Consider the following 26,992-nt stretch of genomic DNA (forward strand, 5'->3'; position numbering starts at 1 on the left):
CTAGACAGGTCAAGGCAGGCAGGGGTCAATAATCCAGAGGTGGGGCTAAGGTACTGGACGGCAGGCAGGCTCAGTGTCAGGGGCAGGCAGAGTGGTCAGGCAGGCTCAGGGTCAGGGGCAGGCAGAGTGGTCAGGCAGGCTCAGGGTCAGGGGCAGGCAGAGTGGTCAGGCAGGCTCAGGGTCAGGGGCAGGCAGAGTGGTCAGGCAGGCTCAGGGTCAGGGGCAGGCAGAGTGGTCAGGCAGGCTCAGGGTCAGGGGCAGGTAGAGTGGTCAGGCAGGCTCAGGGTCAGGGGCAGGTAGAGTGGTCAGGCAGGCTCAGGGTCAGGGGCAGGCAGAGTGGTCAGGCAGGCTCAGGGTCAGGGGCAGGCAGAGTGGTCAGGCAGGCTCAGTGTCAGGGGCAGGCAGAGTGGTCAGGCAGGCTCAGTGTCAGGGGCAGGCAGAGTGGTCAGGCAGGCTCAGGGTCAGGGGCAGGCAGAGTGGTCAGACAGGCTCAGGGTCAGGGGCAGGCAGAGTGGTCAGGCAGGCTCAGGCTCAGGGGCAGGCAGAGTGGTCAGGCAGGCTCAGGCTCAGGGGCAGGCAGAGTGGTCAGGCAGAGTGGTCAGGCAGGCTCAGTGTCAGGGGCAGGCAGAGTGGTCAGGCAGGCTCAGGGTCAGGGGCAGGCAGAGTGGTCAGGCAGGCTCAGTGTCAGGGGCAGGCAGAGTGGTCAGGCAGGCTCAGTGTCAGGGGCAGGCAGAGTGGTCAGGCAGGCTCAGGGTCAGGGGCAGGCAGAATGGTCAGGCAGGCTCAGGGTCAGGGGCAGGCAGAGTGGTCAGGCAGGCTCAGGGTCAGGGGCAGGCAGAGTGGTCAGGCAGGCTCAGTGTCAGGGGCAGGCAGAGTGGTCAGGCAGGCTCAGGGTCAGGGGCAGGCAGAGTGGTCAGGCAGGCTCATGGTCAGGGGCAGGCAGAGTGGTCAGGCAGGCTCAGGCTCAGGGGCAGGCAGAGTGGTCAGGCAGGCTCAGGCTCAGGGGCAGGCAGAGTGGTCAGGCAGGCTCAGTGTCAGGGGCAGGCAGAGTGGGCAGGCAGGCTCAGGGTCAGGGGCAGGCAGAGTGGTCAGGCAGGCTCAGGGTCAGGGGCAGCTAGAGTGGTCAGGCAGGCTCAGGCTCAGGGGCAGGCAGAGTGGTCAGGCAGGCTCAGTGTCAGGGGCAGGCAGAGTGGTCAGGCAGGCTCAGTGTCAGGGGCAGGCAGAGTGGTCAGGCAGGCTCAGTGTCAGGGGCAGGCAGAGTGGTCAGGCAGGCTCAGTGTCAGGGGCAGGCAGAGTGGTCAGGCAGGCTCAGTGTCAGGGGCAGGCAGAGTGGTCAGGCAGGCTCAGGCTCAGGGGCAGGCAGAGTGGTCAGGCAGGCTCAGGGTCAGGGGCAGGCAGAGTGGTCAGGCAGGCTCAGGCTCAGGGGCAGGCAGAGTGGTCAGGCAGACTCAGGGTCAGGGGCAGGCAGAGTGGTCAGGCAGGCTCAGTGTCAGGGGCAGGCAGAGTGGTCAGGCAGGCTCAGTGTCAGGGGCAGGCAGAGTGGTCAGGCAGGCTCAGGGTCAGGGGCAGGCAGAGTGGTCAGGCAGGCTCAGGGTCAGGGGCAGGCAGAGTGGTCAGGCAGGCTCAGGGTCAGGGGCAGGCAGAGTGGTCAGGCAGGCTCAATGTCAGGGGCAGGCAGAGTGGTCAGGCAGGCTCAGTGTCAGGGGCAGGCAGAGTGGTCAGGCAGGCTCAGGGTCAGGGGCAGGCAGAGTGGTCAGGCAGGCTCAGTGTCAGGGGCAGGCAGAGTGGTCAGGCAGGCTCAGTGTCAGGGGCAGGCAGAGTGGTCAGGCAGGCTCAGGGTCAGGGGCAGGCAGAGTGGTCAGGCAGGCTCAGGGTCAGGGGCAGGCAGAGTGGTCAGGCAGGCTCAGGGTCAGGGGCAGGCAGAGTGGTCAGGCAGGCTCAGTGTCAGGGGCAGGCAGAGTGGTCAGGCAGGCTCAGTGTCAGGGGCAGGCAGAGTGGTCAGGCAGGCTCAGGGTCAGGGGCAGGCAGAGTGGTCAGGCAGGCTCAGGGTCAGGGGCAGGCAGAGTGGTCAGGCAGGCTCAGGGTCAGGGGCAGGCAGAGTGGTCAGGCAGGCTCAGGGTCAGGGGCAGGCAGAGTGGTCAGGCAGGCTCAGTGTCAGGGGCAGGCAGAGTGGTCAGGCAGGCTCAGGGTCAGGGGCAGGCAGAGTGGTCAGGCAGGCTCAGGGTCAGGGGCAGGCAGAGTGGTCAGGCAGGCTCAGGGTCAGGGGCAGGCAGAGTGGTCAGGCAGGCTCAGGGTCAGGGGCAGGCAGAGTGGTCAGGCAGGCTCAGTGTCAGGGGCAGGCAGAGTGGCCAGGCAGGCTCAGGGTCAGGGGCAGGCAGAGTGGTCAGGCAGGCTCAGGGTCAGGGGCAGGCAGAGTGGTCAGGCAGGCTCAGGGTCACTGGCAGGCAGAGTGGTCAGGCAGGCTCAGTGTCAGGGGCAGGCAGAGTGGTCAGGCAGGCTCAGGGTCAGGGGCAGGCAGAGTGGTCAGGCAGGCTCAGGGTCAGGGGCAGGCAGAGTGGTCAGGCAGGCTCAGTGTCAGGGGCAGGCAGAGTGGTCAGGCAGGCTCAGGGTCAGGGGCAGGCAGAGTGGTCAGGCAGGCTCAGGGTCAGGGGCAGGCAGAGTGGTCAGGCAGGCTCAGGGTCACTGGCAGGCAGAGTGGTCAGGCAGGCTCAGGGTCAGGGGCAGGCAGAGTGGTCAGGCAGGCTCAGGGTCAGGGGCAGGTAGAGTGGTCAGGCAGGCTCAGGGTCAGGGGCAGGCAGAGTGGTCAGGCAGGCTCAGGGTCAGGGGCAGGCAGAGTGGTCAGGCAGGCTCAGTGTCAGGGGCAGGCAGAGTGGTCAGGCAGGCTCAGGGTCAGGGGCAGGCAGAGTGGTCAGGCAGGCTCAGGGTCAGGGGCAGGCAGAGTGGTCAGGCAGGCTCAGGGTCACTGGCAGGCAGAGTGGTCAGGCAGGCTCAGGGTCAGGGGCAGGCAGAGTGGTCAGGCAGGCTCAGGGTCAGGGGCAGGTAGAGTGGTCAGGCAGGCTCAGGGTCAGGGGCAGGCAGAGTGGTCAGGCAGGCTCAGGGTCAGGGGCAGGCAGAGTGGTCAGGCAGGCGGGCTCAGGGTCAGGACAAGCAAGGGTCAAAACCAGGAGGGCGAGAAAAAGAGAGACTGAGAAAAGCAGGAGCTGAGACACAAAAATGCTGATTGACTTGACAAACAAGATGAACTGGCAACAGACCAACAGACAACACAGGTATAAATACACAAGGGATAATGGGGAAGATGGGTGACACCTGGAGGGGGGTGGAGACAATCACAAAGACAGGTGAAACAGATCAGGGTGTGACAGTGTGGTTCCCACTATGAAGCATTGAGGAGGAGGTGTGATGGTGTGGGGGTGCTTTGCTGGTGACACTGTCAGTAATTTATTTAGAATTCAAGACACACTTAACCAGCATTGCTACCACAGCATTCTGCAACGATACGCCATCCCATCTGGTTTGCGCTTAGTGGGACTATCGTTTGTTTTTCAACAGGACAATGACCCAACACATCTCCAGGCTGGTTAAGGGCCTGGAGGAGAGTAAGAGAGTGAGTAGGTTAAGATAGTAGGTTAAGGACCAAGAAGGAGAGTGATGGAGTGCTGCATCAGATGACCTGGCCTCCATAATCACCCGACCTCAACCCAATTGAGATGGTTTGGGACGAGTTGGACCGCAGAGTGAAGGAAAACCAACCAACAAGTGGTCAGAATATGTGGGAACTCCTTCAATACTGTTGGAAAAGCATTCCTCATGAAGCTGGTTGAGAGAATGCCAAGAGTGTGCAAAGCTGTCAACAAGGCAAAGGGTGGATACTTTGAAAAATCTCAAATATAAAATATATTTTCATTTGTTTAACACTTTTTTGGTTACTACATGATCCCATAAGTGTTATTTCATAGTTATGTTTTCACTATTATTCTACAATGTAGAAAATAGTAAAACTAAAGATGAGTAGGTGTGTCCAAACTTTTGACTGGTACTGTATGTTTCTGGATTATGCTGTAATCACGTTGCAATAATATTTGACTAAACTGGAGACTAAGAGAGGGCAGCGTGCTGTGTGTGATATCTTTTTATTTCATTTTACCTTTATTTAACTAGGCAAGTCAGTGAAGAACAAATTCGTATTTACAATGATGGCCAAGGAACAGTGGGTTAACTGCCTTGTTCGCGGGCAAAATGACAGATTTTTACCTTGTCAGCTCGGGGATTCAATCAAGCGACCTTTGTGTTCCTAGTCCAACGCTCTAACCACTAGGTTACCTGCCACATGTGATATCTGAACTGTAGAGTGTAATTTAGAGAGAGACAGAGCAGCTCCATTCAGTGTGACGTTATTCTGCAGAAACTCTGAGGATTTACACTGGAATATATCAACGACGTGATACTTATGTACACATGTGCTCATACATTAAACTGTGTGTATGTGTGTGTGTGTGTGTATGTGTGCGTGTGTGTGTGTGTGTGGTGCAGTCACCCCCCCACACAGTGTGTGGTAACGTTTGTGTTATTCTCCAGGACTACAGTGAGTAGTAACGTTTGTGTTATTCTCCAGGACTACAGTGAGTAGTAACGTTTGTGTTATTCTCCAGGACCACAGTGTGTAGTAATGTTTGTGTTATTCTCCAGGACTACAGTGTGTAGTAACTTGGGCAGTGCTCTGAAGGCAGTGGATGTGAAGATAGAGAACACTACAGAGGACAACACACACCTGGATGTCTTCTGTGTCAAAGACAAGGGTCAGTACACACAGACACACACAGACATGCACACACACACACAAGCGACGTGCATGCCCCACCCTGAGGATCAGTCTTTTTCAGCCATTCATTTCCTGTGTTTGAGGGGAGCAAAATCTACTTGTCTTTTATATCTTGCTGGATTGATTGCATTCATTTTTCTCTGGCAATTCTTTCCCACTCTTCCATGTGCCATTTGATTTCCCCGTTAACGTTACGATCACAGAAACGTTTGTAATCACCTGTCAAACACACTGGTAATGGCTGAAATGGGCTCAGTGGAATACATTGTCATTCTGTTGCGTCTATATAAGAACGGAGAAGCTTGGTCTGGGATTTAACGCACCGTCTCTACACTTACATCACAAGAAAGAGAAGAAAGATCACTTTATTTTGGTGTGTTTTGATTTTTTGTGCAATTAAAAAAAGTTGTAATTTAATACAGTTGAAATGTTTACAAATTATATACACTGAAATGAAAGCAACTTCTGAAAAGGAACACCCGGATTATAGTAATATTATGTCTGATCTCACAAACAGCTAAGCCTGTTGATTTTAAATTGTGTGGGTCAACATTGGTTGAGTTATGCAAGAGAATGCCTGAACTCATTACTCATTATTTGCCCATGCCAGTACAATATTTTGTGCTATCATTCAGTAAATATAGTGATGGATTTAAAAAATGCAATCTTTGTCCATCTGTTGCATTTTAAACCATTTAAAAATTTTGACGACTGTTGCGACACACATTTCACAGTTCTCTGCTTTAAGATCTACTGAGGTCTGAAAGAGGTAGTGTTCCCACACCAGTGTTCTCTCTCTTCTCTCTCTCTCTGTGTTCTCTCTCTCTCTCTCTCTGTTCCCTCTCTCTCTCTCTCTCTCTCTCTCTCTCTCTCTCTCAATCTCTCTCAATCTGTGTGCCACAAGATTGTGTTAGCCCACTGAGCTAAAGCTTCAGTTTACCCATCAACCGAGCGTGGTTCACCTCCATTACATATTCACCTCTCCAGTCCAATGGACATAGAAGAGGATGGGGTTGGAAGTTGTTTTTGGACCGGGCCCCTGTTGGACGACACCCAAGGCTGATGTTTGGGTTTTAACTGAGGAACAGGAGAGTTACTGTGGGAGCTGTAACACCGCAAAGAGAGAAGAGTAAATAGGCAAGAAACATTTAAATCTGTGTCCACTTTATTAGACATCCGCCATGTTGTACATGCCACATAAGTAACTTTGAGGACCAACCAGGCTCCAGTTATAAGCCAACCAATCCATGACAACCAGCCTTTGTCTCCACTACTGAGGAAAAGGACAGAGAGAAAAACATGTCCTAACACTGTATGTTATAAGTTATAATGGTATATATAAGCTAACTGTGTCATAACATAATTGTGATATAATCGAACCTAACCTAATTATGTATTACCTTTCAGGTGTTCCATGTGGAGACCCCCCTGCGTTCCCCAACACGCATCTCCAGGGCCACACCGGGTTTGAGATGGGGGACGAGCTGCTGTACTCCTGTCTACCTGGTCATGTGTTGCCCAGCGGCCACTCAGCCTTCAGCCTGCTGTGTGACAGCTGTGGAGAGTGGTACGGACTGGTACAGCTTTGTGTAAAAGGTAAATGTGTGTGTGTGTGTGTGTGTGTGTGTGTGTGTGTGTGTGTGTGTGTGTGTGTGTGTGTGTGTGTGTGTGTGTGTCTGTGTGTGTGTGTGCGTCACCTGGTTTCATGTTTCCCTGACATCACACGTCAGAGCTGTGTCCTCTGACCACCGGAATCTGTGATGAGTTCACTCTGTTCCCTTCCTGGTTATTAGTCATCCCTTTAGTGGGAACAGTGCTGCGGTCCAAGATGGCGTCTCTTTGAGCGGGTGTATTTGAACGTACATCCCGATAAACAAGGAAGATTATGAACAATAATATTTCTGGTAAACTGACTCTTACTTATATGAAGTAACATAAGGTGATTGGAAAACACAGTGATCACACAACTACATGGGCAGAAGAAACCGAAAATGCAAGGCATGGCTGAACAGATGCTAATCAGCTCAGATGTCAGCAGCAGACAGAATCATGTAGGACACGTGAAGACTTTCCAGAACTCATTGCAAAAGATGATTTTTACCCCTGCCACTTACGTCGAGTAAGAGCCCTCCTACCAAATACAGGGCAGTCAAAAAATGTTCTGCAACCCTGACATTCTCAAGGCCACCTTTGAAAAGACAACAGAGACAAACCCCATATCAATGGAGTCTCTCTCAGCCACTGTGCAGCAGCTCCTCAACCAGGTGTCAACCCACAGTGAAAAAATACTAACAATGGAAGCTAAAGTACAGAAACTGCAACAGGTGAATCGCCAGCTGCGACAGAATGTCATGGAAGTCCAGCACCACAGCCAGAGATGGAACCTGAAACGACATGGGGTGCGAGAAGAAGATGGGGAGACCATTGACAACCTCGGGAAAGTAGCACCCAGGATTCAAGACAAGCTCCCGGATGTCATCGACGTGGTGCACCGCCTGGGAAAACTTAAGATATCACGGATCTCCGCGGACAACCATCATGTGGTTAACAATGATAATCTGCAGAGATGTCGTATGGAAAGAAGCCAAGAAGATCGAATGCCAGGACGTCAAGTGAATGTCATGAGAGTATTGAATGTTTTGACAACACTGTGGTCAGGTATATAGCTACATTGAATTGAAATCAATGTAGTCAAATGAAAATGTTAAGAGTAATTTAGCTAGCTCTTGAGTAATAAGTCAGTTGTCATTTTTACAATCATCCCATTTTATATCACCAGGTTCGTACATGTGAACACGGTTTCATCAAATTAATCACAACTACCTCGGTTTAGGGTAGTCCAGTTCTTTCTCTAAGCTCAGGTTTCCTTACTAGCTACCTAGCTTACTAGTTCAACTAGTTAACCAGTTATTCATATCACTACTGTATTTGTTTTATTATTGTTATTTTATTTCTGTCAGGTTATGCAACGTTTTGAATACAATGCACTAAATGTTGTATCTCTACATGCCAGGGGTTTATGAAACACAACTAAAAGGAAAACACTTTTTAAAAATGTTATTTTAATTCTACTCCAGGAGACTCACTCCTGCGATTCAGATTCTACTGTTTGTAAATCTAACCACTCAGCTGGCACTATGATATCGCTTCATACGGTGATATTTCAGAGTCATGTGTGTCTAAAGATGGGAGATGGGTTACATTGATCTCCAAACAAGATAATGCTTGTTTTATTACATGCAATATGTATGGATACAATTCTCAAATAAGAGTTTATTTTTGGACCTTGCTGATAAGCTTACTGAGCTGCAAAACAAGTATACAATTGCATGGCTTTATAATAGCTGGAGACTGATAACTCTAGAGTGATATCCACTTAGAATAGCTTAAATATCTCAGAATAGTGACATCATCACCTAATTTTGCAGTTAACTGACAGTGGGTGCTACATGGAGTTTCTGTAATAGAAACTTAAATGAATATACCTGGTGTCATATGTCAATGATGGTCAGATCCACAATGGATCTGTTTCTCATTTCTCCCCCACTTGTTCTTTCACTGACCATACAATTATATTATTGACGTTAGAATGTTCTGAAGAATCCAGTGCCATTCGAGGATACTGGAAACTTAATAATTCACTCCTAAATGATCCAGTCTTTAACGAGAGCATCAAGAACTTGATCATAGACCCGTTTAATTCAAACGATTTAGAACCAAAACATTGAAGTAATTGTGAAATGTTTAAATTCAAAGTAAGATCTGTCGCCATTACACGCAGTAAGGAACTAAAGAGGAAAAATGTTTGAAAGAAGATGAGCTTATGAATAAATTGAATGTACTTTTAGAAAAATATACCCTTTTAGCAGAGGAAGAAACAGACTTGAATACATCTGGAATAGAACTAGATCTAATGTACATTGATTTAGCTGAAGGGGCCTTTACTAGATCTAGAGAACAATGGGTTGAGGAGGGTGAGAAAAACAACAAAAAAAGGAACTATAAGAGAAAATCTCTTTCTGCCTGAAATATTGACAACACCTTGTGTAAAGACCCAAATATCATCTCTAGCTTTGTGTATTCTTTCAATGGAAAATCTGTATACACCTAATTTTAATGGGATTGAATGTGAACATTTTAGGAAACATGTCCATGGTCATGTACCAATGATTTCTGATGAGTTCAAGTCCATATGGGAAGATGATTTTTCTTTAGTGGAGATTAGAGATGCTCTTAAATCTATGAAGAAGGGCAAAGCACCTGGAACAGATGCTCTTTCTGTGGAATTTTATTTACACTTTTGGGAACATTTAGAGGGATCAGCATTCAACATGTTCCTAGAATGCCTAGCTAAGGGTGAGATGATTACTACCATGGAACAGGGGGTTATTTCCTTAATACAAAACCAGATAAAGATCCCCTTTTCATAGATAATTGGAGACCTATTACATTATTAAATACAGATTATAAATGGATAACTTTAGCATATGCTAATAGACTTAAAATGGGCCTAACCCACCTTATTAACAAAACCCAAACTGGTTTCATGAAAGGTTGCCAATCTACTGAAGTACCTACATGTTTTCATTTATTAATAAGACCCATGTATTTACAATGAAAAATGTAATATGTTATTATTCAAATGAAAACAAACTACTGAATTCATTCTCTCTGGTAAATCTTATATGCACAAAAACAAATATTTGAAATCTGTCCCCAAATGCAATATATTTTTACTTGAAATCCAATATTTAATCAAATCAACAACAACAAAAACCCCACTGTATTCTTACAACTCTATCATAGGTTTGTACATTTGTAATCCCTGACCTTATTTTATTTGAGATACTTTAACTTTTGAAACTTAATTCATACGTGGTGTTTTTATTATTTTACTTTAATGTTATTTTATGTTTCTTCACAGAAATATACATGTAGGGATGTCCTATGTTTTTTGTTATTGTATTGTAATTTGAAACGTAATAACAATATTAATAATACACATTTTAAAAAGACAATAAATAATCTAAAAAATAAAAAATAAACAGTCATCACTTCAGTTCCATACTTTTCTATAATTATATTTTCATCTGAAGTGCAATACTCAAGTCAATGCACTACATACGGAATAGGTTGCCATTTTAGATATGCCCAAGGCCAAGGGTCTGATTTATGCCTGTTACAAAACAGCATCCCAGTTGTGAGTGAGAGATATAAACAGGTGTCATGACACCTCTGTGATAGATGCCATCACTAGGCATGTGGAGTAGGAGAAGAGGGGGAGGAGGGAAGGAATGGGGAGAGGAGAAAACCGGAAGACAGCTAGCTAGCCTGGACTAGGAGACAGAATGCCAAGTCCACGTTGACTACGAGTCTCTATACTGTGTGTGTGCACGCTGCATTATGGGTATGTGTGTGCTTGTGGCTGATTGTGTTCCCCCCCCCCCCTCCCCCCCCCCACCCTCTCTCTCTTTTTCTCTCTGTACCTACAGACAAGACAGAGGCCCACATTGACTATGAAGATAAGTTCACTGATGACGATCACCACCTCTCCTACGACACCCCTACTGAGGAGGAGGACACACAGGAGGAACCGGTAGAAGAGGAGGTGCAAGAGGAGACAGCATATGTCAATGTGGAGGAGGACACAGGAGAAGAGGGGCGCAGGGATCAGGAGCAGCAGGAGGCCAGCTTCAGCATGACGGAAGTAGAGGAGCAGGATGTGGAGACGGGAGGAGAGGAGGAAGTGCAGGGAGGAGAGGAGCTGTCTGTGGGAGAGGAGGAGCAGCAGGAGGAGAACGTGGGGGAAGGACTGGTGACTGGAAGAAAGGAGGAGGAGCTGGAAGACTCGACAGACCATCCCGTCGATGAGGAGAAGCAGGAGGAGGAGCAGGAGGAGGGGATGGGCATGTCGGAGGCGACTGAGGCGCCCGTCTCCCTGCTTTCCCAGAAGCACCTGTTCTGGTTCCCCTCAGAGGCCTTCCAGGAGGCGGGACATGTGGAACCCACCCACCCGCCAGTCACACAGGACACACCCCCTGAGGGAGACAACCGTGTCAGGGCCTCCGGCAGCGAATCAGAGGAGAGCAAGGAAGACAACAGCCAACCAGAGGAGACAAAGGATCATGACAGCCATGAGGGTCAATTCCAACAACCAATTGACCACAATGACCATGATGACCACGAAGATGATGTTGACCATGAACATATTGACCGTGAATATGATCACGACGATCGAACAGATCCTGACCACGATGAAAGTTCTGAACAAGACCATGTTGTTGAACACCTTGACCACGATGATCCTGACACCCATGATGGCCATGAACATGACAACCATGAAAGCTATGATAGTGAAGAGGCCCACCGTGAGGACCAAGGAGAACACAAGGAGGATGACCATGAGAAGGGGGGTGCGTATGATAACGGACACGACGAGCATTACAACATGGGTGAACACGAGGAGGATGACCGCATTCAATATCACAGCCACGGTGAACATGATGATCATGAAGACCATGACCACGATGATGTAACGGATCACCATGACGATGATGATCATGACCACTCAGATCCTAGCGATCACCACGATGACCATGAAGACCAAGACCATGTCCACGACCATGATCACCTTGATGACCATGAAGACCAAGACCATGACCATAACGATCAAGATGATCATGGCCATGATGACCATGACCACGACGACCATGAAGATGGCCATGTAGTCCCTCCCATTGGAATGACAACAGGCGAGCCTCAGAATGTAACCCAGGAGGCGGCGGGAGGAGAACCCACAGCCAGCACAGATGAAACCTGGTTGGACGGCTACCCTGTCAGTCAGGAGGAGACTGACACTGATAAAGTGGGAGGCGGCTCCACAGAGGAAGAGGTGGAGCCTGAGGTGCGAGAGGAGGAAGAGGAGGGTCTTGTGGTTGTCGGGGTGACGGACCGGCCCAATGAGGTGGAGATGAGTCGTCCCGTCCCATTCACGGGCGTCCCTCAGGTCCCCCTGTCCCCCACGCAGGAGGCGGACCCTGTAGAGCAGGATCAGGACCAGGTGGGAGGACTAAGCCATAAAGCCTCACCCGACTCACCCCTCTCCCCTGAGGCCACATCCTCAGATTCCTATTCAGCCGACTACACCACGCCCTCTCTGACATCATCACTGGACGACGTCACCCCCAGAAACGCTGCCAGGCCTTCTCCCACAGACTCCTGGGAAACCACGGATCATGTGCACCCCTTTCTGGAGCACGGCCCCGCCCCCACGGCGTGGACTGATGATGTCATTGACGAGGAGGAACGTGGAGCCGAGCACAACCTGACTCGACACAGCGGGGAGAGGGAGGGGGAGGAAGGGGAGAGGGAAGGCAAGACAGGGGAGGCAGGGTGTACCGGAGGTGAGGAGGACTGCCCTCCTCCCCCTCCTCCCCCCTCCGGCAGGGGGCCCACGGTGGCGGCCATTGTCATTGCTGTGTGCACGGTTGCCCTGGCAGCCGCCGTCGGTGCGTGGTGTTACCGACGGAAACAGCAGAAGAGCTCAATGTACGAGATGAACGGGAAGGGTCAGAGTCACAGCAGACATGGACAACAGATAGAGATGCAACAGAAGGTCTAAGAGAGAGAGACAGTGCGGCTGCAGAGAGAGTGGAGGGAGGCTTGAGGAGGGTGAGGTGATGTGGGTTAGGGTATTTGGGGTGTGTGAGTTGAACAGCCACACACTACACCTGCAGACACAGAAGAATGAGTTGACGGGTGAGGAAGGGGTTGAGGGGTGAGGGTTGAGGGTATTTGAATGGTGAGGTTTCGGGCTGAGGAAGTGTTGAGGGTTGGTGGTTAGGGTCGGGTAGAGGGACGAGGGAATGAGATGAGTGGCTATGCTATGCTAATGCTAGCAGGAGTTTTCAACTCTGGTGACGAACGAGAAGGGACTCCTCCTCCAGAGCTCTGGGACATTGTGGTTCAGAATCATACCTGTTTATTAATTTGTAATTACCATGTTGTTACTGTGTTATTCCCATGTTATTACTGTCTTTGATGATATTTTGATTTCATTGTTCTTGTGTGAGACAATTGAACTTTGTTATGTTGTATTATTAGGGCTCTACCTTACTATGTAGTTGTGTAACATTGTGCATGATTGTAAGGATTCCTTGTTTCTCACCATGACATCAGCATTTGAAATTGCTGTCAGAGTTGGCACCCTGATTTGAGTGGATGCATTCAGGGTCCTATTCATTAGGCACCAAATGGAAGAAAAAAATTGACTGAAACAGGGAAGGATTACCTGAACTTGTCCCAAAAGAAACGCTAGTTTTCGTTTTCCATTACAAAACGTTCTTCCCACAGTGTGATCTATTGAATACAACCAATTAGGTGTTCTAACGTCCATACATACCTCTTCTGACACTACCTAAATACTTGGTTGAAGATAACCAAGGTTAAAACAAGAGGATTCTAATATCCCATAACTCTTTGCATAAACATGGAAGATTTTTCAACTAAGGGACCAGCAATGCTAGTTATTAACGGCTCTGGTCCAGTAATGCTGCGTTTAGACGAGGGACGCAAAAACCCGTTATACATATCGGCGTAGCCGGACAAGAAAGCAAAAAAGATGGTCACGGCAAAAACAACAGTACGAGTTTCTATGGTGATTTCAGTAAACAAGCCGTGCAAATCAACACCCAGTAGAAAACAACGTTACCGCAGACGGCTAAAGTTGAACGATTTGCTCTCATTGACAACAATCACACCAGTTTGCCATCAACCTTCTACCTTGTACCATTTAAACGCGGCATAAATCAGATTATTTCGTTTTCCGAACCTGGGTATCTTCAACCTAGCCTAAAGACAGGAAGTAGAAAATAATAGAATAGACATTACAGATATAGTTTTAGAATTCAAACTAATAAACCATAGAATGAACCATTTTTGTGTGTAAGGGAACGCTAAAGCCTTGTTCACACTGCAGGCTTTAATGCTGAAATCACTTATGTTTTCACATCCGCTTTGGAATACTGACTATCGATCCAAATGCAGCAGTGGTGGAAAAAGTACACAAATGTCATACTTGAGTAAAAGTAAAGATACTGTAATGAAACAGCAGGGAGCAGGTCTCCAACCCTCGACCTTCGAGCCAGAGGTCCGGCGCGCTATCGACTGTGCCGCAAAAGCATGCTCGTGCGGCAGGGTCGATTACCGCGTTTATAAACCCAGGGTCGTTACAATACCTTGATAGAAAATTACTTGGATAAAAGGGACTGTCACCCGGTAAAACACAACTTGAGTAAAACTCAAAAAGTATCAAAAGTAAAACTATTAATAATTTTAAATTCCTTATATTAATCAAACAGACACCACCATTTTCTTGTTTTTTAACATGTATTTACGGATAGCCAGGGCACACTAACACTCAGACATAATTTACAAAGCGTGTGTGTATAGTGAGTCCGTCAGATCAGAGGCAGTAGGGATGTTCTCTTGATAAGTGCATGAATTTGACAATTTTCCTGTCCTGCTAAGTATTCAAAAATGTAACAAGTACTTTTGGGTGTCAGGGAAAATGTATGGAGTAAAAGTACATTATTTTCTTTAAGAATGTAATGAGGTAAAAGTAAAAGTTGTCAGATATTTAAAAAGTAATGTACAGATACCCCAAAAAGTAGTACTTTCAAGTATTTTTACTTAAGTACTTTACACCACTGCCAAACAGCAAGTTACAAGTGACCATATGGGATTTGTGTGTGTTCAGACAGCAGTCATTTGCTGACATGGCTACGCTAGTTGTCATAGTTATGACGGGTGAGTGCGCAGTGGTGTAGGCTGATTGGTGGTGGTGCTAGTGCTTCTTATCACTCAGAAGTTATGTAGCAAGCTATGATGACAACAATGCCTGCCATGGACGTTTCCCAGTCTCTCTGAATGTTCAAAATCATAGTGATAAAACACTTTTAATTAAAGCCTCAAAGGGAGTCATTTTTCTCAAGCCACAACAGTCAACTAGCTAGATAGGTAGCTGTTTAGCTTTTGTAGCACATTCACTAATTTGTTTGTAAACAATTAAAGGGAGAACAAATATTTTTTACTACATATTCATCTCCAGCACCACCACAACATCAATATATACGAAAATGGCTAGTTTCTATGTTTTGTAATAAAAAAGATAGTGGAAGATAAGTGTTTCCAATGACATCATCAGTGTGCATCATGTCATTTTAACCAATTATGGTTACAATGATGAGTAGGTATTGCCACACCAATGATGTCATTGGAAACACTTATTTCCCTCTATGTTTTTTTACTACTAAACATAGACATTTTCACATACAGTATGTTGATGTAGAGGTGGTGCTGGAGATGATGAATGTGAAGTTGTTATTGTCAAACTGTAAGCAGAGCAGCTAGCATGCAACAAGATATGCCAAATAACATTCTAAACATTACTTGAGGGCAAATGTATCAGATTTGACTGTTCAGACACAAGTCGCATGGCAACAGATTTGTATCTGACTTCAAACCACCTACAAAGGTTGTTTGAAATGTGGCTTGACTGCAAATCGGATATGTAAAGTCACTTCAAACTGCCAATGTGAACAAGGCTTTAGATTGGCACAATATTATGGTGTATAAAATGTACATTTTTGAGTGGATGGAAGTTTGAACATTTCTGGGGGTTAACAAGAGGTGAGATATATTATCAGACAGTCAATGTAATGTAGAGAGGAGAGGAAAGTGGGGAGAGGGGAGTGGGGAGGGGAAAGTGGAGAGAGGAAAGTCGGGAGAGGGGAGTGGGGAGGGAAAAGTGGGGAGAGGAAAGTGGGGAGAGGGGAGTGGGGAGGGGAAAGTGGAGAGAGAAAGTGGGGAGAGGGGAGTGGGGAGGGGAAAGTGGGGAGAGGGGAGTGGGGAGAGGGGAGTGGGGAGAGGAAAGTGGGGAGAGGGGAGTGGGGAGGGGAAAGTGGGGAGAGGGGAGGGGAAAGTGGGGAGAGGGGAGTAGAGGTAAAGGGAGAGGGGGGAAATAAACATATAGAGACTTGTCTAGATGGGGTGTGTGTGTCTGCTAAATGACTAAAATGTAAAACATTTGTGCGTGTGAGTGTTGGTTTTGACAGAGACGGCTGGAGAGAGATTTAGAGTAGAAGTCCAGACTTCAGACTCAGTTCAGAGACAGAGACGGGGGGCTAGGGGCATAATCTGGTGTCTGTGTACGTGCATGTTTTTGTGTGTGTGTATATGTGTGTCTCACACCGGTGTGATCTGCTGGTCAGCGGTGTGACGTGTTTGAAGGTTTCCAGACTGCATTGGGAGACGCCGCCGAGTGATCAGAACATCAGACTAACTGACGCTACCATGACAACACAGGCAGACCGACAGTCAGACAGACAGACAAAGACCTGCTACACACATAAATTATCCCCCCCCCCCCCCCCCATTTTGATCTCTATATTTGGGTCAATTAAAATAAATGTACTAAGTTAGTCAGAAACTTCTAAAATATTTATCAATGCAGAGTTGAAATGGAGGATGTTATGTGAACTAATATACAAGGGTATCTGCATACGTTAGCATGTGGCCTTGATTAATATGTTAGCTTTTTTATTCATAAGAATAAAGGTTTCAGATGAATAATAAATGTTTATAATGTAATAAATGTTTCAGATGACAAAGACTACAGAGATGGACTAATAACATGGCTCCATTTTCCTCACACACAACAGCACAACATTGTAAAACTCACTACTATATTTATTGGGCTGCAGGTAGCCTAGCGGTTTGAGTGTTGGGACAAAAACTGAAAGGTCACTAGTTTGAATTCTGAGCCGAAAAAGTGCAAAATCAGTCGATGTGCCCTTGGGCAAGGCACTTAATCCAAATTGCTCCAGGGTTGCCGTTGATATTGGCAGACCCTGGCTATGACCCCACTCTCCGAGGGTGTCTCAGGGAGAGTTGGGATGCAAAAAAACGTACATTTCTAATACACGTGTGAAATTATTATAAAAGTGTATACTGCAGTGTAATTTAGGATTTGCTGTAGCTTCTTTAACCATGTCCATGACAGAAAGAGACAATTTATTTGACTGGAGTTTAAATAAACTAACAGCACAAACCACATGTAGCATAATACATACATAATATTGCCATACCAACCCATCTATCAATGTTGTGGTTCTTTTCATTGTCTGTGGGGAAAATGATGGCCATAGTGTTCTATAGTTGTAAAAAGTATCTGTATACTATTCAGTATTAAATGTCTTGTTTTTTGTAAACTGTGTTTTGAAGAGTGATGTTGGTGGTGAAGATGGGGGTTATGTAAAAAAAAGTGTGTTTTTCTGTGCTGTTCTGTAAGAGTAAAATAGCCAAATACCACACTGTCTGTACCTTCATGACAGTATTTGAGTCAATGATTGATTGATCGATAAATTCAGTTCCTTACCCACACAGGTGCCCAGCCCATTAGGTTTTGTAATATAATTATTATTGACAGAAACTGCTCAGATGTCCTCACAGGGTGAACTCTACTGCTTCCTGGTCTCTTTATGACATCATCTCTGTCTGGTCCATCCGTTTCTAGATATTGGTTCCATTGAACAACAGTGTTAGGATGAAGTGTGTTTGTGTGTGTTCTAATAATAAACTCATAAATCTATAATTTTGTGATGCTAAGCTGTGTGTGTGTGTGTGAGTGCTGGCACTTTTCAAACATAATGGAAAAGAACGAGACAACATGTACATGGCTAGTTTTCCAACATGAAGACAATGATTTTCAAAATAGGTAATATCAACTCTCTGTCGCTGTTGACTAAGTTAGGAATCTTTTCCTTGTTCTTCTCGACCTTGGCTGCCTCTTGATAATGAGTAGGTCACTTTCTTTCTCATCTTGATTTCATCTTGCGTATGTGTGTGTGTGTGTGTGTATTTGTGCGTGCACGTGGTTGACTCTAAGTAAGTATAAGTGTCTCTCACATCTAATGGTCTCTCTGTGAGCTACGTTCTACAACCTACGACTCCTCACAATCAGAATTTAACAGTGACCTGGTCTGAACTATGAACTCTGACCTCTAGCTGGCTCTCTGATGTCTGTACACCCACTCCTTCCACGTCTGCAAATGTCCTTTAGAAACAGTTAGAGAAAGAGGCAGGAGGGCAGGAAAATTGAGAAAGACAGGGAAAGACAGAGGAAAAGAGACAGAGAGAGGAGGATGAAGACAGAGAAAGAGAGAGGGGTAATAGAGAGAGAGTGACAGAGTAAGGGTGAGAGAGAGAATGTTCCCCAGTGGGTTTTTCTCACCACTGTGTGATAAATGGCACTGAGACTCCATGTTCAAACATGACTGTTTTCTCTGGCTGCTATCCTCTTCTCTGCTTAGCTCCCGGTCTCTCTCTGTCTCTCTCTCCTGCTTCCTCCACTCTCTCTCTTTCTCTCCCTTCCTCCACTCAGGTTTCTCTCTCCCTCTCCCTCGGATCTGCTTTGGCCCAGGCCCGATCCGGATTCATCAAATGGACCTGCACCATCTCATCCCCTCCTGTCCAGTAGAAAGACCTCTATGGGACAGCTCTGTCAGGCTATATGTGTGCCATGACCCACCTTTGTTACAAAGAATAAAACCTACATTTGAATGTACAGTAAAACAAAGCACTGCAGGTTTTTCCATCACAAGATCAGTGAGAAGGTGACAACAGGAGCAACAAGGAAAAATCTAAAATACATAGTTTGATCAAAACAATACAGATTATTAGAAACATTATTGGAGCTCAAACAACTCCTATTATGCTCTGTTGCCTATGTAATACACTGCAGGAGCAGTAAGACTGGCACAGGGCTGAGTGTTGGGTTGAGAGCTGGGCATTGGGTTGAGGGCTGAGGGCTGGGCATTGGGTTGAGGGCTGAGGGCTGGGCGTTGGGTTGAGGGCTGGGCACAAGGCTGGATGTTGGGTTGAGGGCTGGGCACAAGGCTGGGTGTTGGGTTGAGGGCTGAGGGCTGGGCACAAGGCTGGGTGTTGGGTTGAGGGCTGGGCACAAGGCTGGGCTTTGGGTTGAGGGCTGGACACAAGGCTGGGTGTTGGGTTGAGGGCTGGGCACAAGGCTGGGTGTTGGGTTGAGGGCTGGGCACAAGGCTGGGCTTTGGGTTGAGGGCTGGGCACAAGGCTGGGTGTTGGGTTGAGGGCTGGGCACAAGGCTGGGTGTTGGGTTGAGGGCTGAGGGCTGGGCACAAGGCTGGGTGTTGGGTTGAGGGCTGAGGGCTGGGCACAAGGCTGGGTGTTGGGTTGAGGGCTGGGCACAAGGCTGGGCTTTGGGTTGAGGGCTGGACACAAGGCTGGGTGTTGGGTTGAGGGCTGGGCACAAGGCTGGGCTTTGGGTTGAGGGTTGAGGGCTGGGCACAAGGCTGGGCTTTGGGTTGAGGGCTGGGCACAAGGCTGGGTGTTGGGTTGAGGGCTGAGGGCTGGGCTTTGGGTTGAGGGCTGGACACAAGGCTGGGCTTTGGGTTGAGGGTTGAGGGCTGGGCACAAGGCTGGGCTTTGGGTTGAGGGCTGGGCACAAGGCTGGGTGTTGGGTTGAGGGCTGAGGGCTGGGCACAAGGCTAATTGGAATGAACGGCGGTAGAGGCGTAGGTGATGCATTTCCTGCTTTTATTTATTCAGGAAAATAACAGTAAGGCATTTGATATATCAGATTGTTTTTATATAAATACTGTTTGCCTGTCCTGATCCTCTCTCCCTCACTGGCTCACCTGCTCCTCTTTTTCTTTGCAATGAAAAACACTAGTGTGCGTTTGGTCTTCGTTCTGTTGCGTGTAGAATAGCTCAGCCTACTCATTGATAGCCCCTACTTTAGTAAACTTGCACGAGACATTGCATGCCAAGAAATACAGCATTGCAATAGCCTACATCTTTTGATTACCGATGCACAGTTCTGACTGTCTGCCTTGAGGCCGACATGCCTACCTATTACCTATGCATGGCTGTGCCCCTCCCATCTCTCTCTCTCCCCCTGCTAGCTCGCTCTGTCTTTGCTGTGTAATATGCGAGAGTTTGTGTTCTCGAAGTAGATTATGGAAAATAGTTTCCTCCGTTGCAAAAATACTGAATCTTAGGAGATGATAGGTTGAAGCTTGACACCCAGAAATGTGAGTCGACACCGGGAGTCTACTGGCAAGGAGTCGAGGAATCAATTATTTTGGAGTCGACTCCCACTTGTACTCTAAAACGGCTCAAACTAAAAATCACTGTTCTAAATCAACCTTTGGAAAGGAAAGTTCACCTGTGTTGGACTGGTAAAAAAAACATAGAGGGATAGGATGGCCTGAGATGGAGGTAAAAAGAAAGATAGACTCACCAGCGATAGAGAGGTAGAAGTTGTTGACTTCCCTGGCTCCTTTTGAAACATATCTGACAGAGATTATTTAGTGCTTCCTTGTATAGCACTTACATTTTCCAAGCTGTGTACAGAGTCCTATCAAAATATCTTATCCCAGTCACCTCAGGTGAACTTCATGAAGGTATCAACACCTGTGCTTTCATATCCTGACACCCACTCCCTCAATTTGAGGGAATGAAAATAACTTCCTTGTTTATTAACTGATTTGGAAGATAATTCATACAATAGGTCCATTTATTAGCAATGGAGAGGTTTCAGATTAGAATGGAATGATTACTTATACATTCAGATATACCTTTCTGTTTTTTCAGTGACATTCAATTCAGCATTGAAAAAAGGCGCTAGTTTAAGTTTGTTTCACCTGAGCGGTTCTCACCACAAGTCAGAGACCACTATTATGACACACCAAATGTGTTTGATGAATTATTTTTGTCTTCTTCTAATGCCTCTTAATGGGAAAGTAATCCAAAAGTAACAGAAAATATTACGATTACGTTACTGAGTTTGGATAATCCAAAAATTACGTTACTGATTACAATTTTGAGCAGGTAAATAGTAACAGATTACATTTGTGTGTTTGTGAAGTCAAGATTTCTATTCTACTCTATTCTCTGTGGATCAGACCCTTAAATTAAAAATAAAACAATCCACTTAAAATGACATGCCCAAATCTAACTGCCTGTAGCTCAGGACCTGAAATGAATGTAGGAGAATATAACACATTAGATCTGGTTAAAGATAATACAAACAAAAAAAACATGCGTTTCTATTTTGTTTTATCTTTGAAATGCAAGAGAAAGGCCATCATATAATATTACAATTTAGGTGCAATTTAGAGTTTAGAGCAGTGTGTGTGCAAAGTTTCAGATGAATCCAATGAAACATGGCAATACTGGACAATATTGTGTATCAGTCTGTCCAAATGTGACGAATTGGTCAATTGATACATTTTCAAGTACATAACTATAGAAAACATACAAAAATAATATGGTGATACAACATGTAAGTTTACACACTCCCAGGAATGTCATACATGATGGAGCTTATACACTAACTTCCACACATCTAGATGGCCGGGCGGGGTGGGTGTGGGGCCAGAGACAGCAGGGGTTCAAACTGTAGAACCCAGTTCCTACATTTGAACATAAACATTTATTTTATCAAACAAAACTATGCTACGTTTTATCTCTGGGACCCTCAGGATTACAAATAAGAGCAAGATTCCTGAATATAAGTACATGAATTACCTTCAGAGGTGAATGTATCAAACCAGTTGCCGTGATAAAAGTGTTTTGTTGTTGTGCACTCTCCTCAAACAACAGCATGGTATTATTTCACTGTAATAACTACTGTTAATTAGACAGTGCAGTTAGTAAATTAGACATACAGCTGTATCTATGTCCTGGAAAGTTGTCTAAGTTGCTTACAACAGTCATGCTAATCACATTAGCGCACGTTAGCTCAACCGTCCCAGTATAGGGACGCCAATCCCGTAGTTAATAACATCATACGAAACAGAAAGCAACGATCACTAAAGAGGGCTTGGTTTTACCATGTGGTTTTATTATTAAAGAACCATGTGAATATCTTTATATATTTCCTTGTAAGACAGTGAACAGTTTGATTTAAAACATGGACAATAGACAAGAGGGGAGTGAACATACATAACAGAGAATGGCCACATATCACTATCATCACCAATTTAATACCACAATATCACTCACTGTCCGTACCTCTGCACTGTACATGTTAGTGCACATGATCCAGAACTATAAAAAAAAACATGATTTAAAAGGTCATATAAGCACATTAAAAAAATGGAACCAATTTGAGCCAATCAGAACCTCCGGAACCTCCGAATAAATACGACCCAGTGGGAGGGACCAAGGCCCGGCGGCATTCTGGGAAAACCTGCCGTCGCTCATTTCTGTCATTTAGTTCAGCTTTTTCTTTCTTTCTCTATATCTTTCTTTCCTTCTTTATTTTCAGTGCGTCCAGAGTGTGCTACTGATCCTAAGCATCCAGGAACTCATCTAGAAACTCCATCACTTCCCCCTGTACACACACACACACACACACACACACACACACATATCATTGAACCTGTAAGTATTCAACTGTAAGTATTGCACCTGAAGACTAACCATTCTCTATGGTTTCCTGATGGATATGCAGTGTAAATAAGGACGAACTACACTCTGATCAGACAGAGCATCCAATTGGGTCTCCAGTTCCAGTCCTGGAGAACTACTGTGTGTACAGGCTTCAGTTCCAGTCCTGGAGAACTACTGGGTGTACAGGCTTCAGTTCCAGTCCTGGAGAACTACTGGGTGTACAGGCTTCAGTTCCAGTCCTGGAGAACTACTGGGTGTACAGGCTTCAGTTCCAGTCCTGGAGAACTACTGGGTGTACAGGCTTCAGTTCCAGTCCTGGAGAACTACTGTGTGTACAGGCTTCAGTTCCAGTCCTGGAGAACTACTGGGTGTACAGGCTTCAGTTCCAGTCCTGGAGAACTACTGGGTGTACAGGCTTCAGTTCCAGTCCTGGAGAACTACTGGGTGTACAGGCTTCAGTTCCAGTCCTGGAGAACTACTGGGTGTACAGGCTTCAGTTCCAGTCCTGGAGAACTACTGGGTGTACAGGCTTCAGTTCCAGTCCTGGAGAACTACTGGGTGTACAGGCTTCAGTTCCAGTCCTGGAGAACTACTGGGTGTACAGGCTTCAGTTCCAGTCCTGGAGAACTACTGGGTGTACAGGCTTCCGTTCCAGTCCTGGAGAACTACTGGGTGTACAGGCTTCAGTTCCAGTCCTGGAGAACTACTGGGTGTACAGGCTTCAGTTCCAGTCCTGGAGAACTACTGAGTGTACAGGCTTCAGTTCCAGTCCTGGAGAACTACTGGGTGTACAGGCTTCAGTTCCAGTCCTGGAGAACTACTGGGTGTACAGGCTTCAGTTCCAGTCCTGGAGAACTACTGAGTGTACAGGCTTCAGTTCCAGTCCTGGAGAACTACTGGGTGTACAGGCTTCAGTTCCAGTCCTGGAGAACTACTGGGTGTACAGGCTTCAGTTCCAGTCCTGGAGAACTACTGGGTGTACAGGCTTCAGTTCCAGTCCTGGAGAACTACTGGGTGTACAGGCTTCAGTTCCAGTCCTGGAGAACTACTGGGTGTACAGGCTTCAGTTCCAGAACTGCTCTAACAGACCTTATTCGGCTAATCAAGGTCCTGATGAACAGCTGGTCGGTTTATCTACATGTGTTAGAGTTGGGCTGGCGCAGAATCCTGCAGTAGGGTGGCTCTCCAGGAGGAGGATTGGCCACTCTTATCTATAGGCGAGTCATGCTGCCCCCAAGTTAACAACTCTGGCACTACATCTATGGGTTATTATTAAACATGCCTTTATTGTTGTGAGTGAGCAGTGTGTGAGTGATCAGCGCCTCCCTGTGGTGAGGTCAGATACAGCAGTCTGGTAAACACTAGTCACATTGTACTGCTTGGACACAGGTCATGTGATGTGAGAGGAATCTGTAGTTTATCACTAGTTTACAGAAAGATTACATAGAAGACCCACTTCTGGACACATATATTGTATGACTCAACAATTGTGACATTAGAGACACAAATGGAGACACACACACACACACACACACGCACACACACATGCACACACACACACACACACACACACACACACACACACACACACACACGCACCTCGTCATCGCTCGCTAGGTGTTGTCTGGAGAACTCAAGCATCTCTAGCTGCATGGTGGTCTGGTTCAAGTACCGTACTGCCTCCTAAAACACACACACAAAACACACACACAAACCACACACGAGTCAGCTCAACATCGATAAACAAACCCAAATGAAGATCTCAGCATTCAGTGAACCGGTTAAAACAAAAATCGATGACAGGGGCCAAATAACCTGCATACGGAGATAGTGGAAATGCATGCGGTTTGTGTGTGCGCGCGTGTGCTGAAAAATGTCTGTATAATATGTGTGTGTGTCTTACCGATCTAGGTAAGAAATCTTCGTCGCTGAGTCCGTATTTGTCTCTGTGGTACTGGTAATACACCACGTTGTTCTTCATCACCTCATCACTGGGGTCAAATAACATGTAGCTGGTCACACACGGAACCGCGTTCTTCAGGTCATTCACTGGGGGGGGGGGGGGGGCAATGACAGAGTCAGTGTGTGTGTGTTTGTGTGTGTGTATAACCACACAGAACACAGAAGTCCTAAATGTACATGTTTGTAATAATATTGTAGTAACATACTCACTTGTGTCATAAGACTGCTATAACACATGCATGTGTAATAATAACAGTAATACAGCAATATGACACTCACGTTTGTAATAGGCGAACTGTAGGTAGTGGTACATGGTTGCTACAAACTTCTCTACGATGAATCCTCCAACCACAGGAGTCAGCTCGGCCTCACACCTCACCTTCCTCTCCAACACCTCTGTGTAGTGGTCTGGGAGGGAGAGGGGGGAATGGGAGAGAGATAGAAGAGGTGGAGGGGGGGGGGGGGTTATCATCACGAGTGACCTGTTCAAGATGATCAAGAGAAATCATAAATCCATTTGTCTAAATCAACCTTTGGACAGGTAAATATATCTGTGTTGGACAGGTAAATATATCTGTGTTGGACAGGTAAATATATCTGTGTTGGACAGGTAAATATATCTGTGTTGGACTGGTAAATGACATGGTGGACATCCTCGCCTTAGATGGAGAAGATGAAAGAAAGATAGACAGACCAGCAATGGAGGGGTAGAAGTCTTTGAAGTCTTTGACCTCCCTGGCTCCTTCTGAAGCAGCCAGACATTCGTCGTAGACCTTGAAGAAATCCCTTAGAGCCAGCTCCATGTCTGACACTGAGGTACGGTAGTTATCACCGTTATACGCACGCACTGCTCGCACAAACAACATCTGGAACAACAACACACACACACATTGATACAGATTACATTACGAAGTTCATTTGAACTATTGAACTAGATTAGACCAGGGCTCAGGGCTCCCGACTGGTGCAGCGGTCTAAGGCACTGCATCTCAGTGCTACAGACCCTGGTTCGATTCCAGGCTGTATCACAATCGGCCGTGATTGGGATTCCTATAGGGCGGTGCACAACTGGCCCAGCGTCGTCCGGGTTTTGCCGGGGTAGGCCGTCATTGTAAATAAGAATTTGTTCTACATGACTTGCCTAGTTAAATAAATAAAAAGATCAGATTTTATTCACCAGAGCACAACGTGCATCTGTGCAACACTACAGAGCTCCCTAAACCAGCCCAACTGAGACCTCAGACAATTGTCCTAAAGAGAAAGTGGCTACGGTCCATGTTTAGTCTTAGAGCTCTGAAAGCCTTTACATCCTCCTGTGACTTCAGTCTGGTCCCCTAACCACCTCTAACCCCAGCCATGGAGAGAAGTATTGGTGCATGTGTGTGTGCATCCATGTGTGTGCGTGTGTATGCGTATGTACGCAAGTGTACGTGTGTGTACCTCGTAGGACTTGGTCTCCAGGTCTGTGAGGTGTTCTTCAGCTCCAGGTAGAGTCCTGTAGTAGGCCATGTTCCTCTGCATCATCTCATCATCAGGGTGCTTCAGGAGGAAGGTGTGGGCAGCAGACACTGCCTTGGCCAGGTTATCAGACTGGGTGAGAGAGGAGAGTTATACACACAACACACAAACTGAGGCAGACAGGTTAACACACAAAACAGAGGCAGGCATATACATACACACACAAGCTACTCATATAAAGTGAACAAAAGCACAGGGCCCTCTTCCTTAGTTTAGCCTCTGTGCATCCTCGCGAGAGAACACATTACTTAATAGAGTACAGTAGCATAACAGAGTGCAGAGGAGTGCTTGTAAACTACACAGTTCTAGTTATTGAAAACACACAATTTGTTTTATCTAAAATACAACTTAGAAAGTACTTCTTTAAATATCAAATGCATTCAGTTATATTAGTTCTGAAAGACAGGCAGCTCATCCACATCTTTAAATTAACCCTCTCCTGCTCATAGAAAACACAAATGAAATACAAAATATATACTGCAGAGAGCCGCATTGATTTCACTCTCTCTCAAAGTGATTTCACTCACTTTGAAGTAGGCGAACTGCAGGTATTTATATGGTTCCCGTTTCTCGAACTCCTCCACGGTGTCCCGGCTGGGCATGGTCTGTCTGAAGGCGGGCAGCCCCTGTTTGCACCGCTTGAGACACTGGGCCCTCTTCATAACGTTACCAAACACACGCAGCTCCGGGAAGTCGGTAAACTTCTCCTCGTTGTCAAGTCGTACTGAGCTGCAGTTGAGGTTGCAGAAGGCCTCGCTGTCCCTGAGCAGCCTGTACAACCGGAGAGAGACCTCGAGATAGTCAACTGTCTCCTGCCATTTCTCTCCGGTGTACTGGTCCAGCGCGTATTTATACGCGGAGTCCAGCGGCATTAGTTCATTACGTGGAAAACTCCGGAAGCTATATTTCTCGTATTGACAGAAGACTATTGTAACGGAAACCGCGAATAGAAGCAGAGAGATTAGCGGAGTGCTGGAGGTTGCCATCTTTAGTTTTTGTGTAGAGGTGGGACGGCTGGGCTACGTCTCTACTCTATTCTGCTCTCTGTGCCGTGCGAGGGTGGGACAGGGACCGCCTCTAACCCCACCACGTATCCGGATACAACTCTCCCTCCCCTGGCTGCTCTGGGCAGGGTGACGGGGTGAGGGGTGGCGAACCACCGGGGCTCCATGCACCTCCCCCTAAATCAGTGCTGTT

General features: G+C 46.8%; 2 protein-coding genes across 2 annotated transcripts in view; one reads left to right on the plus strand and one right to left on the minus strand.

The window, feature by feature from the left end:
• The window catches only part of susd5 (sushi domain containing 5), a 29,780-nt gene extending 16,248 nt beyond the window's left edge, over positions 1-13,532 (plus strand). The window contains exons 3-5 of the mRNA XM_021572444.2: positions 4,690-4,799; positions 6,230-6,418; positions 10,315-13,532. Coding sequence (XP_021428119.2) covers positions 4,690-4,799; positions 6,230-6,418; positions 10,315-12,443 — 2,428 coding nt within the window. The 3' untranslated portion in view covers positions 12,444-13,532. The remainder of the gene's footprint in view (positions 1-4,689; positions 4,800-6,229; positions 6,419-10,314) is intronic.
• An 8,211-nt stretch (positions 13,533-21,743) lies between these two features.
• Positions 21,744-26,887, minus strand: LOC110496507 (cartilage associated protein). Its single transcript, XM_036953228.1, has 7 exons — positions 26,323-26,887; positions 25,718-25,867; positions 24,972-25,143; positions 24,557-24,685; positions 24,219-24,364; positions 23,915-23,998; positions 21,744-22,256 (listed from the first exon to the last, which is right to left on the minus strand). Exons 1-7 carry the CDS (start codon positions 26,779-26,781, stop codon positions 22,215-22,217), a joined length of 1,182 nt encoding a protein of 393 aa, XP_036809123.1. The 5' UTR covers positions 26,782-26,887; the 3' UTR covers positions 21,744-22,214.
• Between the last annotated feature and the right edge of the window lie 105 nt (positions 26,888-26,992).

Source organism: Oncorhynchus mykiss, chromosome 18 (genome assembly GCF_013265735.2).
Source record: "Oncorhynchus mykiss isolate Arlee chromosome 18, USDA_OmykA_1.1, whole genome shotgun sequence".
NCBI lineage: Eukaryota > Metazoa > Chordata > Actinopteri > Salmoniformes > Salmonidae > Oncorhynchus > Oncorhynchus mykiss.